This window comes from Salvelinus fontinalis, chromosome 29 (genome assembly GCF_029448725.1).
Source record: "Salvelinus fontinalis isolate EN_2023a chromosome 29, ASM2944872v1, whole genome shotgun sequence".
NCBI lineage: Eukaryota > Metazoa > Chordata > Actinopteri > Salmoniformes > Salmonidae > Salvelinus > Salvelinus fontinalis.
Window position 1 is genome coordinate 1573848 of NC_074693.1, and position 13788 is coordinate 1587635.

At 44.0% G+C, this 13788-nt stretch overlaps 1 protein-coding gene across 2 annotated transcripts in view; it reads right to left on the minus strand.

Moving 5' to 3' along the window:
• LOC129827319 (PDZ and LIM domain protein 7-like) overlaps window positions 1-13788 on the minus strand; it is a 175726-nt gene that overhangs the window by 12410 nt on the left and 149528 nt on the right. For both annotated transcript variants that reach the window (XM_055888057.1, XM_055888056.1), the window contains 4 exons: window positions 5903-5961; window positions 5412-5649; window positions 3737-3917; window positions 552-672 (listed from right to left, as the gene is read on the minus strand). In XM_055888057.1, the coding sequence (XP_055744032.1) occupies window positions 552-672; window positions 3737-3917; window positions 5412-5649; window positions 5903-5961 (599 nt within the window). The remainder of the gene's footprint in view (window positions 1-551; window positions 673-3736; window positions 3918-5411; window positions 5650-5902; window positions 5962-13788) is intronic.

Here is a 13788-nt window from a genome sequence, read left to right on the forward strand (position 1 = left end):
GTCCCTCATGCCTCCCTGCAGCATGCCTAAGGCACGTTCACGCAGATGAGCAGGGACCCTGGGCATCTTTCTTTTGGTGTTTTTCTGAGTCAGTAGAAAGACCTCTTTAGTGTCCTAAGTTTTCATAACTGTGACCTTAATTGCCTACCGTCTGTAAACTGTTAATGTCTTAACGACCGTTCCACAGGTGCATGTTCATTAATTGTTTATGGTTCATTGAACAAGCATCGGAAACAGTGTTTAAACCCTTTTACAATGAAGATCTGTGAAATGTATGGATTTTTTACGAATCATCTTTGAAAGACAGGGCCCTGAAAAAAGGGACGTTTCTTTTTTTTTTTTTGCTGAGTTTATAAACCAATAGACAAACACACAACATAAAAGTCAGCTAAGTAGATGCTCCCATATAAAGTCATCATTTACAGAAGCAGAGCGAGAGAAGCACTGAGACAATCCGTCCTAAGGCTGTAGTACATGTCGTTTAACTCAATACTTCTCTAACCTGACAACAGTTGTTTTGATTTGAAAAGTTCGAACCTCAACAGCCTCACCTTTCTCACAGTAAGGTTCTCCCTCCTCCATATAGAAGGCCTGGTTCCTGATGGGGCTCTTACACGCAGCACACATGAAACACTGGACATGGTAGGTCATCTTCAGGGCATGCATGATATCCTACACAGAGGAAGGAAAGGGGGTCAGGTCTCAGCTTACAGGTACATTGTTTCCTTCTAAAACTAGCTTGTGGTCCACATTCCTCTCGTCTTGGAGTGTTTGTCCTATTTAAAAAAATATATATTTTGTTTTTTATCCCGTCCCCACAGGAACTCTGGCTGTTGGCCATTATTTGTAAATACGAATTTGTTCTTAATTGACTTGGCTGGGTTTTCCGTGGATCGGCAAGACAGAACAGCTAACCGCCGGTAAGACATGGATTGATGGTCTGTGTCTATTTGTCAATAACAGCTGGTCCGCGAAATCTAATATTAAAATAAGTCTCAAGGTGTTGCTCGCCTGAGGTAGAGTACCTCATGATAAGATGTAGACTACACTATTTACCAAGAGAGACTGTTCTCTCTATGTCAAGCGGTACCGGAGCGCCAAGTCTAGGTCCCAAAAGGTTCCTTAACATCTTCTACCCCCAAGCCATAAGACTGCTGAACAGTTAATCAAAATGGCCACCAGACTATTTACACTGCCCCTCCCCCCCCTTGTTTTGTACACTGCTGCTACTTGCTGTTTATTATCTATGCATAGTCACTTAACCTACATGTACACATTACCTCAATAACCTCAATAACCTACACTAACCAGCACATTGACTCTGTACCGTAACACCCTGTATGTAGCCTCCACATTGACTCTGTACCAGTACACCCTGTATGTAGCCTCCACATTGACTCTGTACCGGTACCCCCTGTATATAGCCTCCACATTGACTCTGTACCGGTACCCCCTGTATATAGCCTCCACATTGACTCCGTACCGGTACCCCCTATATATAGCCTCCACATTGACTCTGTACCGGTACCCCCTATATATAGCCTCCACATTGACTCTGTACCGGTACCCCCTGTATATAGCCTCCACATTGACTCTGTACTGGTACCTCCTGTATATAGCCTCAACATTGACTCTGTACCGGTACCCCCTGTATATAGCCTCCACATTGACTCTGTACCGGTACCCCCTGTATATAGCCTCCACATTGACTCTGTACCGGTACCCCCTGTATATAGCCTCCACATTGACTCTGTACCGTAACACCCTGTATATATCCTCCACATTGACTCTGTACCGTAACACCCTGTATATAGCCTCCACATTGACTCTGTACCGGTACCCCCTGTATATAGCCTCCACATTGACTCTGTACCGGTACCCCCTGTATATAGCCTCCACATTGACTCTGTACCGGTACCCCCTGTATATAGCCTCAACATTGACTCTGTACCGGTACCCCCTGTATATAGCCTCCACATTGACTCTGTACCGGTACCCCCTGTATATAGCCTCAACATTGACTCTGTACCGTAACACCCTGTATATAGCCTCCACATTGACTCTGTACCGTAACACCCTGTATATAGCCTCCACATTGACTCTGTACCGTAACACCCTGTATATAGCCTCCACATTGACTCTGTACCGGTACCCCCTATATATAGCCTCCACATTGACTCTGTACCAGTACCCCCTGTATATAGCCTCCACATTGACTCTGTACCGGTACCCCCTGTATATAGACTCCACATTGACTCTGTACCAGTACCCCCCTGTATATAGCCTCCACATTGACTCTGTACCGTAACACCCTGTATATAGCCTCCACATTGACTCCGTACCGGTACCCCCTGTATATAGCCTCCACATTGACTCTGTACCAGTACCCCCCTGTATATAGCCTCCACATTGACTCTGTACCAGTACCCCCTGTATATAGCCTCCACATTGACTCTGTACCGTAACACCCTGTATATAGCCTCCACATTGACTCTGTACCGTAACACCCTGTATATAGCCTCCACATTGACTCTGTACCGTAACACCCTGTATATAGCCTCCACATTGACTCCGTACCGGTACCCCCTGTATATAGCCTCCACATTGACTCTGTACCAGTACCCCCCTGTATATAGCCTCCACATTGACTCTGTACCGTAACACCCTGTATATAGCCTCCACATTGACTCTGTACCGGTACCCCCTGTATATAGCCTCCACATTGACTCTGTACCAATACCCCCTGTATATAGCCTCCACATTGACTCCGTACCGGTACCCCCTGTATATAGCCTCCACATTGACTCTGTACCGGTACACCCTGTATATAGCCTCCACATTGACTCTGTACCGGTACACCCCTGTATATAGCCTCCACATTGACTCTGTACCAGTACCCCCCTGTATATAGCCTCCACATTGACTCTGTACCAGTACCCCCTGTATATAGCCTCCACATTGACTCTGTACCGTAACACCCTGTATATAGCCTCCACATTGACTCTGTACCGTAACACCCTGTATATAGCCTCCACATTGACTCTGTACCGTAACACCCTGTATATAGCCTCCACATTGACTCCGTATCGGTACCCCCTGTATATAGCCTCCACATTGACTCTGTACAAGTACCCCCCTGTATATAGCCTCCACATTGACTCTGTACCGTAACACCCTGTATATAGCCTCCACATTGACTCTGTACCGGTACCCCCTGTATATAGCCTCCACATTGACTCTGTACCAGTACCCCCTGTATATAGCCTCCACATTGACTCCGTACCGGTACCCCCTGTATATAGCCTCCACATTGACTCTGTACCGGTACACCCTGTATATAGCCTCCACATTGACTCTGTACCGGTACACCCCTGTATATAGCCTCCACATTGACTCTGTACCAGTACCCCCTGTATATAGCCTCCACATTGACTCTGTACCGTAACACCCTGTATATAGCCTCCACATTGACTCTGTACCGTAACACCCTGTATATAGCCTCGTTATTGTTATTTTGTGTGACTTTTTTTGGTACTTTAGTTTATTTTGTAAATATTTACTTAACTCTTATTTTTCTTAAAACTGCATTGTTGGTTCAGGGTTTGTAAGTAAGCATTTCACTGTAAGGTCTACTACACCTGTTGTATTCAGCGCATGTGACAAATAAAATTGTATTTGATTTGAAATTTAAAAAACGGTATTATCATGGATGATGGCAGAAAGACAGAGATCTTACCCCTATGATAATCTTCTTGCATTTGGCACAGTTGGGAGCGTAGCGGTTATCATAACACGTGGTGCAGAAGACTGAGCCCCTCTCCTCAAAGAATCCTCCCTCGTCCAACAACACCTTACACTGGGAACACTGGAACTCTTCTGGGTGCCAGGACTGACCCAGCGCCACCAGGTACCGGCCCCTAGACACACACACACACACACAGACACACACACACACAGACACAGACACACACACAGACACAGACACAGACACACACAGACAGACACACAGACACACACACACACAGACAGACACACACACAGACACACAGACAGAGACACAGACAGACACACACACAGACACACAGACAGAGACACAGACACACACACACACACACACACACAGACACACACGCAGACACACAGACATACATACACACACACAGACACAGAGACACATAGACACAGACACACACAGACACAGACAGACACAGACACAGACACAGACACACACACAGACACACAGACAGACATACATACACACACACACACACACACACAGACACAGACACAGACACACACACACACACAGACACACACACACACAGACACACACACACACACACAGACACACACACACACACAGACACACACACACACACACACACACAAGTTAAACCCAGCTGGGAGTAACAGAAGTCTCTACTGTGCCTGTTAAGACACAGCTCTCTTTGAAATGGAAAATAGTGATCCTATCGTCACTGACATGGCTTACTGTATGTCTCCACTTAACTGTCAGATGGTTCCTGTTCCTGTTCCTGTCACATGGTTACTAATCTAACAGTGTCAGGTCGTTCCAGTTCAAGAGAGAACGGTTCTTTTCTAAAAAGATAATGATGAAGTTATATAAAGACCAAGAGTATTCCCTGGTCAGGTAACACGGTGAGCAGTTTTAATGAAATAAATCCAGTCTATTATGAAATGATAGTCTATGGAGTTTATCCTCTCTACTTTTTTTTATCCTCTCTATACTACATTTTCATAAAGGACTGATGTAAGGAACAGCAGGTGTTGTATTGACCCGATATGGGGCTATTTTTCATTCAGAGTTTTGGCACACAAAAAAATTGCCATATATAAATAATTGGGTGATATTTCAGGCTTGGCTGGCTCTAGTGTTTAATAATATAACAGACAGTGGGCAGTAGTAAATAAAGACCTTGCAGTTATTAATCTAACAGACAGGGGGCAGTAGTAAATAAAGACCTTGTAGTTATTAATCTAACAGACAGGGGGCAGTAGTAAATAAAGGCCTTGCAGTTATTAATCTAACAGACAGGGGGCAGTAGTAAATAAAGGCCTTGCAGTTATTAATCAGACAGACAGGGGGCAGTAGTAAATAAAGGCCTTGCAGTTATTAATCTAACAGACAGGGGGCAGTAGTAAATAAAGGCCTTGCAGTTATTAATCTAACAGACAGGGGGCAGTAGTAATTAAAGGCATTGCAGTTATTAATCTAACAGACAGGGGGCAGTAGTAAATAAAGACCACACAGTTATTAATCTAACAGACAGGGGGCAGTAGTAAATAAAGGCCTTGCAGTTATTAATCTAACAGACAGGGGGCAGTAGTAAATAAAGGCCTTTCCGTTATTCATCTAACAGACAGGGGCAGTACAGTCCTAGGGTTCCCACCTAATGATCTTGTTGCAGGCTCCACACAGAGGGGTCCTTCCGCTGTCCTCGGGTGCCTGCTGAGCTGCCTGTAGGATAGAGGAGCGATTCTGCATGGGCGTAGGCTGGGCCGGCTGTCTGTGCTGGGTCAGAACCGTACTGGTCTTGTCTGGGGCGTAACGGTCAGCGAACCCTGGGTCGGTCACCCACGGAGGACGTACCAGAGGACCAGCCTTGACTGGAGCTGGAGTCTTAGAGGCTGAAGAACCCAGATTAAGGTTTTAATACAACACATTCAACAGGGAGACTCCTTATCTTATAAAGAATCATGGGAAATGTATGAATGATTATAGCACGTGTTACAATGTATTACTATGCTTATAGTATGTGCTATAATACATATTTCAAAGCTTATAACATGTTATAATGCATCTAACTAATAAATAAAAGGCTTGGATTATTGTTATAATTACCAGAACCTGTCATTTGAACTCTGAACTGCAGAGACTCACCATCAGGTTTGTCTGCTGTCTGGGTCTGAGCCTTAGCAGGTGACAGAGAGGCCTTGATGCTGGGGGGAAAAACACACTCCCTTAGGAACAGTTGCTAGAGGGTTACCATGGTGACTCAGAAGAGGTAGAGCGGCAGCAGTGGCTGACATTATCATTATCATCATCATCATCGAGGAAGTTCTGTGTTCATTTTTAAATGGAAGGAGCATAATGGTCAAATCATTGCGAAGATTTGCTCCCTTATCTCTCTGTGACTATACCACCACTTACAGGAAGTGGACTGGGAATTGTTATGCGGTAAGTCATATTCCTCCAAAACAGACAAACACAGTCTGTTTAAACTAATAAACACACAAACAATGATACGTTTTCCTGTCTTTATTGAACACACAGTGTAAACATTCACAGTGCAGGGTGGGAAAAGTATGTGAACCCTTGACCCTCCTTTGGCAGCAATAACCTCAACCAAATGTTTTCTGTAGTTGGGGATCAGACCTGCACAACGGTCAGGAGGAATTTTGGACCGTTCCTCTTTAAAAAACTGTTTCAGTTCAGCAATGTTCTTGGGATGTCTGGTGTGAACCGCTCTCTGGAGGTCATACCACAGCATCTCAATCAAGTTGAGGTCAGCACTCTGACTGGGCCACTCCAGAAGGTGTATTGTCTTCTGTTGAAGCCCTTTTGTTATTGATTTACTTCTGAGTTTTGGGTCGTTGCCCTGTTGCACCACCCAACTTCTGTTGCGCTTCAATTGGTGGACAGATAGCCTTACGTTCTCCTGCAAAATGTCTTGATAATCTTGGGAATTCATTTTTCCGTCGATGATAGCAAGCTGTGCAGGTCCTGATGCAGCAAAGCAGCCCCAAACCATGATGCTCCCTCCACCATACTTTACAGTTGGGATGAGGTTTTGATGTTGGTGTGCTGTGCCTTTCTTCTCCACATAGTGTTGTGTTCCTTCCAAACAACTCAACTGTAGTTTCATCTGTCCACAGAATATTTTGCCAGTAGCGCTGTGGAACATCCAGGTGCTCTTTTGCAAACTTCAGACGGGCAGCAATGTTTTTTTTGGACAGCAGTGGCTTCTTCCCGTGGTGTCCTCCCATGAACACCATTCTTGTTTAGTGTTTTACGTATCGTAGACTCGTCAACAGAGATGTTAGCATATTCCAGAGATTTCTGTACGTCTTTAGCTGACACCCTAGGATTCTTCTTAACCTCATTGAGCATTCTGCACTGTGCTCTTCTAGTCATCTTTGCAGGACGGCCACTCCTAGGGAGAGTAGCAACAGTGCTGAACTTTCTCCATTTATAGACAATTTGTTTTACCGTCGTGGACTGATGAACATCAAGGCTTTTAGAGATACTTTTGTAACCCTTTCCAGCTTTATGCAAGTCAACAATTCTTAATCTTATGTCTTCTGAGATCTCTTTAGTTCGAGGCATGGTTCACATCAGGCAATGCTTCTTGTGAATAACAAACTCAAATGTTGTGAGTGTTTTTTCTGGGGCAAGGCAGCTCTAACCAACATCTCCAATCTGTTCTCATTGATTGGACTCCAGGTCAGCTGACTCCTGACTCCAATAAGCTTTTGGAGAAGTCATTAGATTGCAAAAGTTCACATACTTTTCCCAACCTACTGTCACGTTCCTGACCTGTTTTCCTTGTTTTTGTATGTGTTTAGTTGGTCAGGGCGTGAGTTGGGGTGGGCATTCTATGTTATGTGTTTCTATGTTGGGTTAAATGTGTTGCCTGATATGGTTCTCAATTAGAGGCAGGTGTTTGACGTTTCCTCTGATTGAGAACCATATTAAGGTAGGCTGTTCTCACTGTTTGTTTGTGGGTGATTGTTCCTGTGTCTGTGTTAGTTGCACCACACGGGACTGTTTAGTTTGTTCGTTCGTTTTAGGTAGTCTGTTCCTGTTTCATGCGTTCTTCGTGTTTATGTAAGTTCTTGTTTAGGTCAGTCTACGTCGTTTGTTATTTTGTAATCAATTCAAGTGTTCTTCGTGTTTCGTCTTTCATTTAATAAATTCATTATGTCTACATTCAACACTGCATTTTGGTCCGACCCTTACTCCTCCTCCGAGGAGGAGGCAGTAGACAGCCGTAACACCTACACTGTGAATGTTTAAATTATGTATTCAATATAGACAAGAAAAATACAATAATTTCTGTGTTTTTAGTTTAAGCAGACTGTGTTTGTCTGTTGTTGTGACTTAGATGAAGATCAAATCTAATTTTAAGACCAATTTATGCAAAACTCAAAAGGCTTCACATACCTTTTCTTGCCATTGTAGAGTAGGAGTCGGCAATAGGCCACACAAAGTTTTTAGTGAAAACATTGTTTTTTGGGGGAGGGGGATAATACAAAAAATGACCACGAATTCAGCTAAAATATACAGTTGAAATCAGACAATTACAGACACTTAGGTTGAAGTCATTAAAACTCGTTTTTCAACCACTCCACAAATTTCTTGTTAACAAACTATAGCTTTGGCAAGTCGGTTAGGACATCTACTTTGTGCATGACACAGGTCATCTTTCCAACAATTGTTTACAGACAGATTATTTCAATTATAATTCACTGTATCACAATTCCAGTGGGTCAGAAGTTTACCTACACTAAGTTGACTGTGCCTTTAAACAGCTTGGAAAATTCCAGAAAATTATGTCATGGCTTTAGAATCTTCATAATTTGAGTCAATTGGAGGTGTACCTGTGGATGTATTTCAAGGCCTACCTTCGAACTCAATGCCTCTTTGCTTGACATCATGGGAAAATCAAAAGAAATCAGCCAAGACCTCAGAAAAAGAATTGTAGACCTCCACAAGTCTGGTTCATCCTTGGGAGCAATTTCCAAATGCCTGAAGGTACCACATTCATGTGTACAAACAATAGTACGTCATACCGCTCAGGAAGGAGACACGTTCTGTCTCCTAGAGATGAACGTGCTTTGGTGCAAAAAGTGCAAATCAATCCCAGAACAGCAGCAAAGGACCTTGTGAAGATGCTGGAGGAAACAGGTATAAAAGTATCTATATCCACAGTAAAACGAGTCCTATATCGACATAACCTGAAAGGCCGCTCAGCAAGGAAGAAGCCACTGCTCCAAAACCGCCATTAAAAAGCCAGACTACGGTTTGCAACTGCACATGGGGACAAGGATCGTACTTTTCGGAAAATGTCCTCTGGTCTGATGAAGCAAAAATAGAACTGTTTGGTCATAATGACCATCGTCAGGAAAGGAAAAAGTGGGGGGCTTGCAAGCCAAAGAACACCCTCCCAACCGTGAAGCACGGGGGTGGCAGCATCATGTTGTGGGGGTGCTTTGCTGCAGGAGGGACTGGTGCACTTCACAAAACAGATGGCATTATTTACATTTTAGTCATTTAGCAGACGCTCTTATCCATGAGGAGAGAAAATTATTCTGGATATATTGAAGCAACATCTCAAGACATCAGTCAGGAAGTTAAATCTTGGTCGGAAATGGGTCTTCCAAATGGACAATGACCCCACGCATACTCCCAAAGTTGAGGCAAAATGGCTTAAGGACAACAAAGTCAAGGTATTGGAGTGGCCATCACAAAGCCCGACCTCAATCCTATAGAAAGGACTGTGGTCAGAACTGAAAAAGTGTGTGCGAGCAAGGAGGCCTACAAACCTGACTCAGTTTCACCAGCTCTGTCAGGAGGAATGGGCCAAAATTCACCCAACTTATTGTGGGGAGCTTGTGGAAGGCTACTTCCGTTTGACCCAACGTTTGACCCAAGTTAAACAATTTAAAGGCAATGCTACCAAATACTAATTGAGTGTATGTAAACTTATGACCCACTGGGAATGTGATGAAAGAAATAAAATCTGAAATAAATCATTCTCTCTGCTATTACTCTGACATTTCACATTCTTAAAATAAAGTGGTGATCCTAACTGACCTAAAACAGGGAATTTTTATTTGGATTATATGTCAGGAATTGTTGAAAAACTGAGTTTAAAATGTATTTGGCTAAGGTGAATGTAAACTTCCACTTCAACTGAATTTAATTTAGGAAATCTGTTCCCAAGTATTCCCACTTGAAAGAGACGTGATCGTGCCTCAATGTAATTAAGGTATAGAATGACTGTAAATTAGAATTTGTTATTTTTAACTATGACGGCCTACTCTGGCCAAACTCTAACCCGGATGACGCTGGGCCAATTGTGCGCCGCACTATGGAACTCCCAATCATGGCCGGGTTGTGATACAGCCTGGAATCGAACCAGGGTCTATAGTGACACCTCTAGCCCTGAGATGCAGTGCCTTAGACCTCTGCGCCACACGGGAGCCCTGGGCTTAGTTGTGATCCCCCCCCAAACCATCCACTCCGACAGAAATCGGCATACGGCTGAATCAAGTTGTCTACCCCATCTGTAGAGTTAGTAGCATCTGTCTCAGTAACAGGTGTCTACAGCCGTCTCAGTAACAGGTGTCTACAGCCGTCTCAGTAACAGGTGTCTACAGCCGCCTCAGTAACAGCCGTCTCAGTAACAGGTGTCTACAGCCGTCTCAGTAACAGGTGTCTCAGTAACAGGTGTCTACAACCGTCTCAGTAACAGGTGTCTACAGCCGCCTCAGTAACAGGTGTCTACAGCCGTCTCAGTAACAGGTGTCTACAGCCGTCTCAGTAACAGGTGTCTACAGCCGTCTCAGTAACAGGTGTCTCAGTAACAGGTGTCTACAGCCGTCACAGTAACAGGTGTCTACAGCCGTCTCAGTAACAGGTGTCTACAGCCGTCTCAGTAACAGGTGTCTACAGCCGTCACAGTAACAGGTGTCTACAGCCGTCTCAGTAACAGGTGTCTACAGCCGTCACAGTAACAGGTGTCTCAGTAACAGGTGTCTACAGCCGTCTCAGTAACAGGTGTCTACAGCCGCCTCAGTAACAGGTGTCTCAGTAACAGGTGTCTACAGCCGTCTCAGTAACAGGTGTCTACAGCCATCTCAGTAACAGGTGTCTCAGTAACAGGTGTCTCAGTAACAGGTGTCTACAGCCGCCTCAGTAACAGGTGCCTCAGTAACAGGTGTCTACAGCCGTCTCAGTAACAGGTGTCTACAGCCGTCTCAGTAACAGGTGTCTACAGCCGCCTCAGTAACAGGTGTCTCAGTAACAGGTGTCTACAGCCGCCTCAGTAACAGGTGCCTCAGTAACAGGTGTCTACAGCCGTCTCAGTAACAGGTGTCTACAGCCGCCTCAGTAACAGGTGCCTCAGTAACAGGTGTCTCAGTAACAGGTGTCTACAGCCGCCTCAGTAACAGCCGCCTCAGTAACAGGTGCCTCAGTAACAGGTGTCTACAGCCGTCTCAGTAACAGGTGTCTACAGCCGTCTCAGTAACAGGTGTCTACAGCCGTCTCAGTAACAGGTGTCTCAGTAACAGGTGTCTACAGCCGTCTCAGTAACAGGTGTCTACAGCCGCCTCAGTAACAGGTGTCTACAGCCGTCTCAGTAACAGGTGTCTACAGCCGCCTCAGTAACAGGTGTCTACAGCCGTCTCAGTAACAGGTGTCTCAGTAACAGGTGTCTACAGCCGTCTCAGTAACAGGTGTCTACAGCCGTCTCAGTAACAGGTGACTACAGCCGTCTCAGTAACAGGTGTCTACAGCCGTCTCAGTAACAGGTGTCTACAGCCGTCTCAGTAACAGGTGTCTCAGTAACAGGTGTCTCAGTAACAGGTGTCTACAGCCGTCTCAGTAACAGGTGTCTCAGTAACAGGTGTCTCAGTAACAGGTGTCTACAGCCGTCTCAGTAACAGGTGTCTACAGCCGTCTCAGTAACAGGTGTCTACAGCCGTCTCAGTAACAGGTGTCTACAGCCGTCTCAGTAACAGGTGACTACAGCCGTCTCAGTAACAGGTGACTACAGCCGTCTCAGTAACAGGTGTCTACAGCCGTCTCAGTAACAGGTGTCTACAGCCGTCTCAGTAACAGCCGTCTCAGTAACAGGTGTCTACAGCCGTCACAGTAACAGGTGTCTACAGCCGTCTCAGTAACAGGTGTCTACAGCCGTCTCAGTAACAGGTGTCTACAGCCGTCTCAGTAACAGCCGTCTCAGTAACAGGTGTCTACAGCCGTCTCAGTAACAGCCGTCTCAGTAACAGGTGTCTACAGCCGTCTCAGTAACAGGTGTCTACAGCCGTCTCAGTAACAGGTGTCTACAGCCGTCTCAGTAACAGGTCTCTACAGCCGTCTCTGGAACCAATTACCATCTCATTACTACATCTACACATCTAACAGCAGAGAGAACGCAGATATTTTACAGAGGAGTGAAAGATGTACAGTATGTGAAAGTGGTCAGAGTGTAGTATTGCATGGTAGTATAGTATTGCAGAGTACAGCACAGTATTATAGTATTGCAGTGTACAGTATATCACGGTAGTATAGTATTGCATAGTACAGTATGTTAGTATAGTATTGCATAGTATAGTATTACAGAGTACAGTATAGTATTATATTATTATAGTATTGCAGAGTACAGTATTATAGTATTGCGGCGTACAGTATAGCGTGGTAGTATAGTACTGCATAGTACAGTATTGTGGTATAGTATTGCAGAGTACAGTATGGTAGTATAGTATTGCATATTGCAGTATGGTAGTGTAGTACTGTATAGCACAGTATGGTAGTATAGTATTGTAGAGTACAGTATAGTACTGCAGCGTGTATTATAGTATTGTATGGTAGTGTAGTATTAAATGGTACAGTATAGTATAGTATTGTAGAGTACAGTATAGTACTGCAGAGTGCCGTATAGTATTGTATAGTCGTGTAGTATTAAATGGTACAGTATAGTATAGTATTGTAGTGTACAGTATAGAGGAGTACAGTGCAGTGTATAGTGGTGTACAGTACAGTATAGTGGTGTACAGTACAGTATAGTGGTGTACAGTACAGTGGAGTACAGTGGTGTACAGTATAGTATAGTGGTGTACAGTACAGTATAGTGGTGTACAGTATAGTGGTGTACAGTACAGTGGAGTACAGTGGTGTACAGTATAGTGGTGTACAGTACAGTATAGTGGTGTACAGTATAGTACAGTGGAGTACAGTACAGTGGAGTACAGTGGTGTACAGTATAGTGGTGTACAGTACAGTGGAGTACAGTGGTGTACAGTATAGTGGTGTACAGTACAGTATAGTGGTGTACAGTACAGTGGAGTACAGTATAGTGGTGTACAGTATAGTGGTGTACAGTATAGTGGTGTACAGTATAGTGGTGTACAGTATAGTGGTGTACAGTATAGTGGTGTACAGTATAGTGGTGTACAGTATAGTGGAGTACAGTACAATGCAGTAAAGAAGGAAGCAGAGAAAGATACATGACAGAAAGCAGGGGGAGGAGGGTCTGTTTTCAGATAACAGCAGTACAGATTTATTTCTCTTATCAGAGGGAGGTGCATGAAGAACAAGGAGAGTTCAGAACATGAAAACAGAAAAAAAGATAGATCTGAAAACACAGATCAAAGAAAGACACAAAGAGTTTACAGATCAAAAGACGACGGAACTAGAACTACAGAATCAGAACTAGAACTACAGAATCAGAACTAGAACTACAGAATCAGAACTAGAACTACAGAATCAGAACTACAGAATCAAAACTAGAACTACAGAATCAGAACTAGAACTACAGAATCAGAACTAGAACTACAGAATCAGAACTAGAACTACAGAATCAGAACTAGAACTACAGAATCAGAACTAGAACTACCGAATCAGAACTAGAACTACAGAATCAGAACTACAGAATCAGAACTAGAACTACAGAATCAGAACTAGAACTACAGAATCAGAACTACAGAATCAGAACTACAGAATCAGAACTAGAACTACAGAATCAGAACTAGAACTAC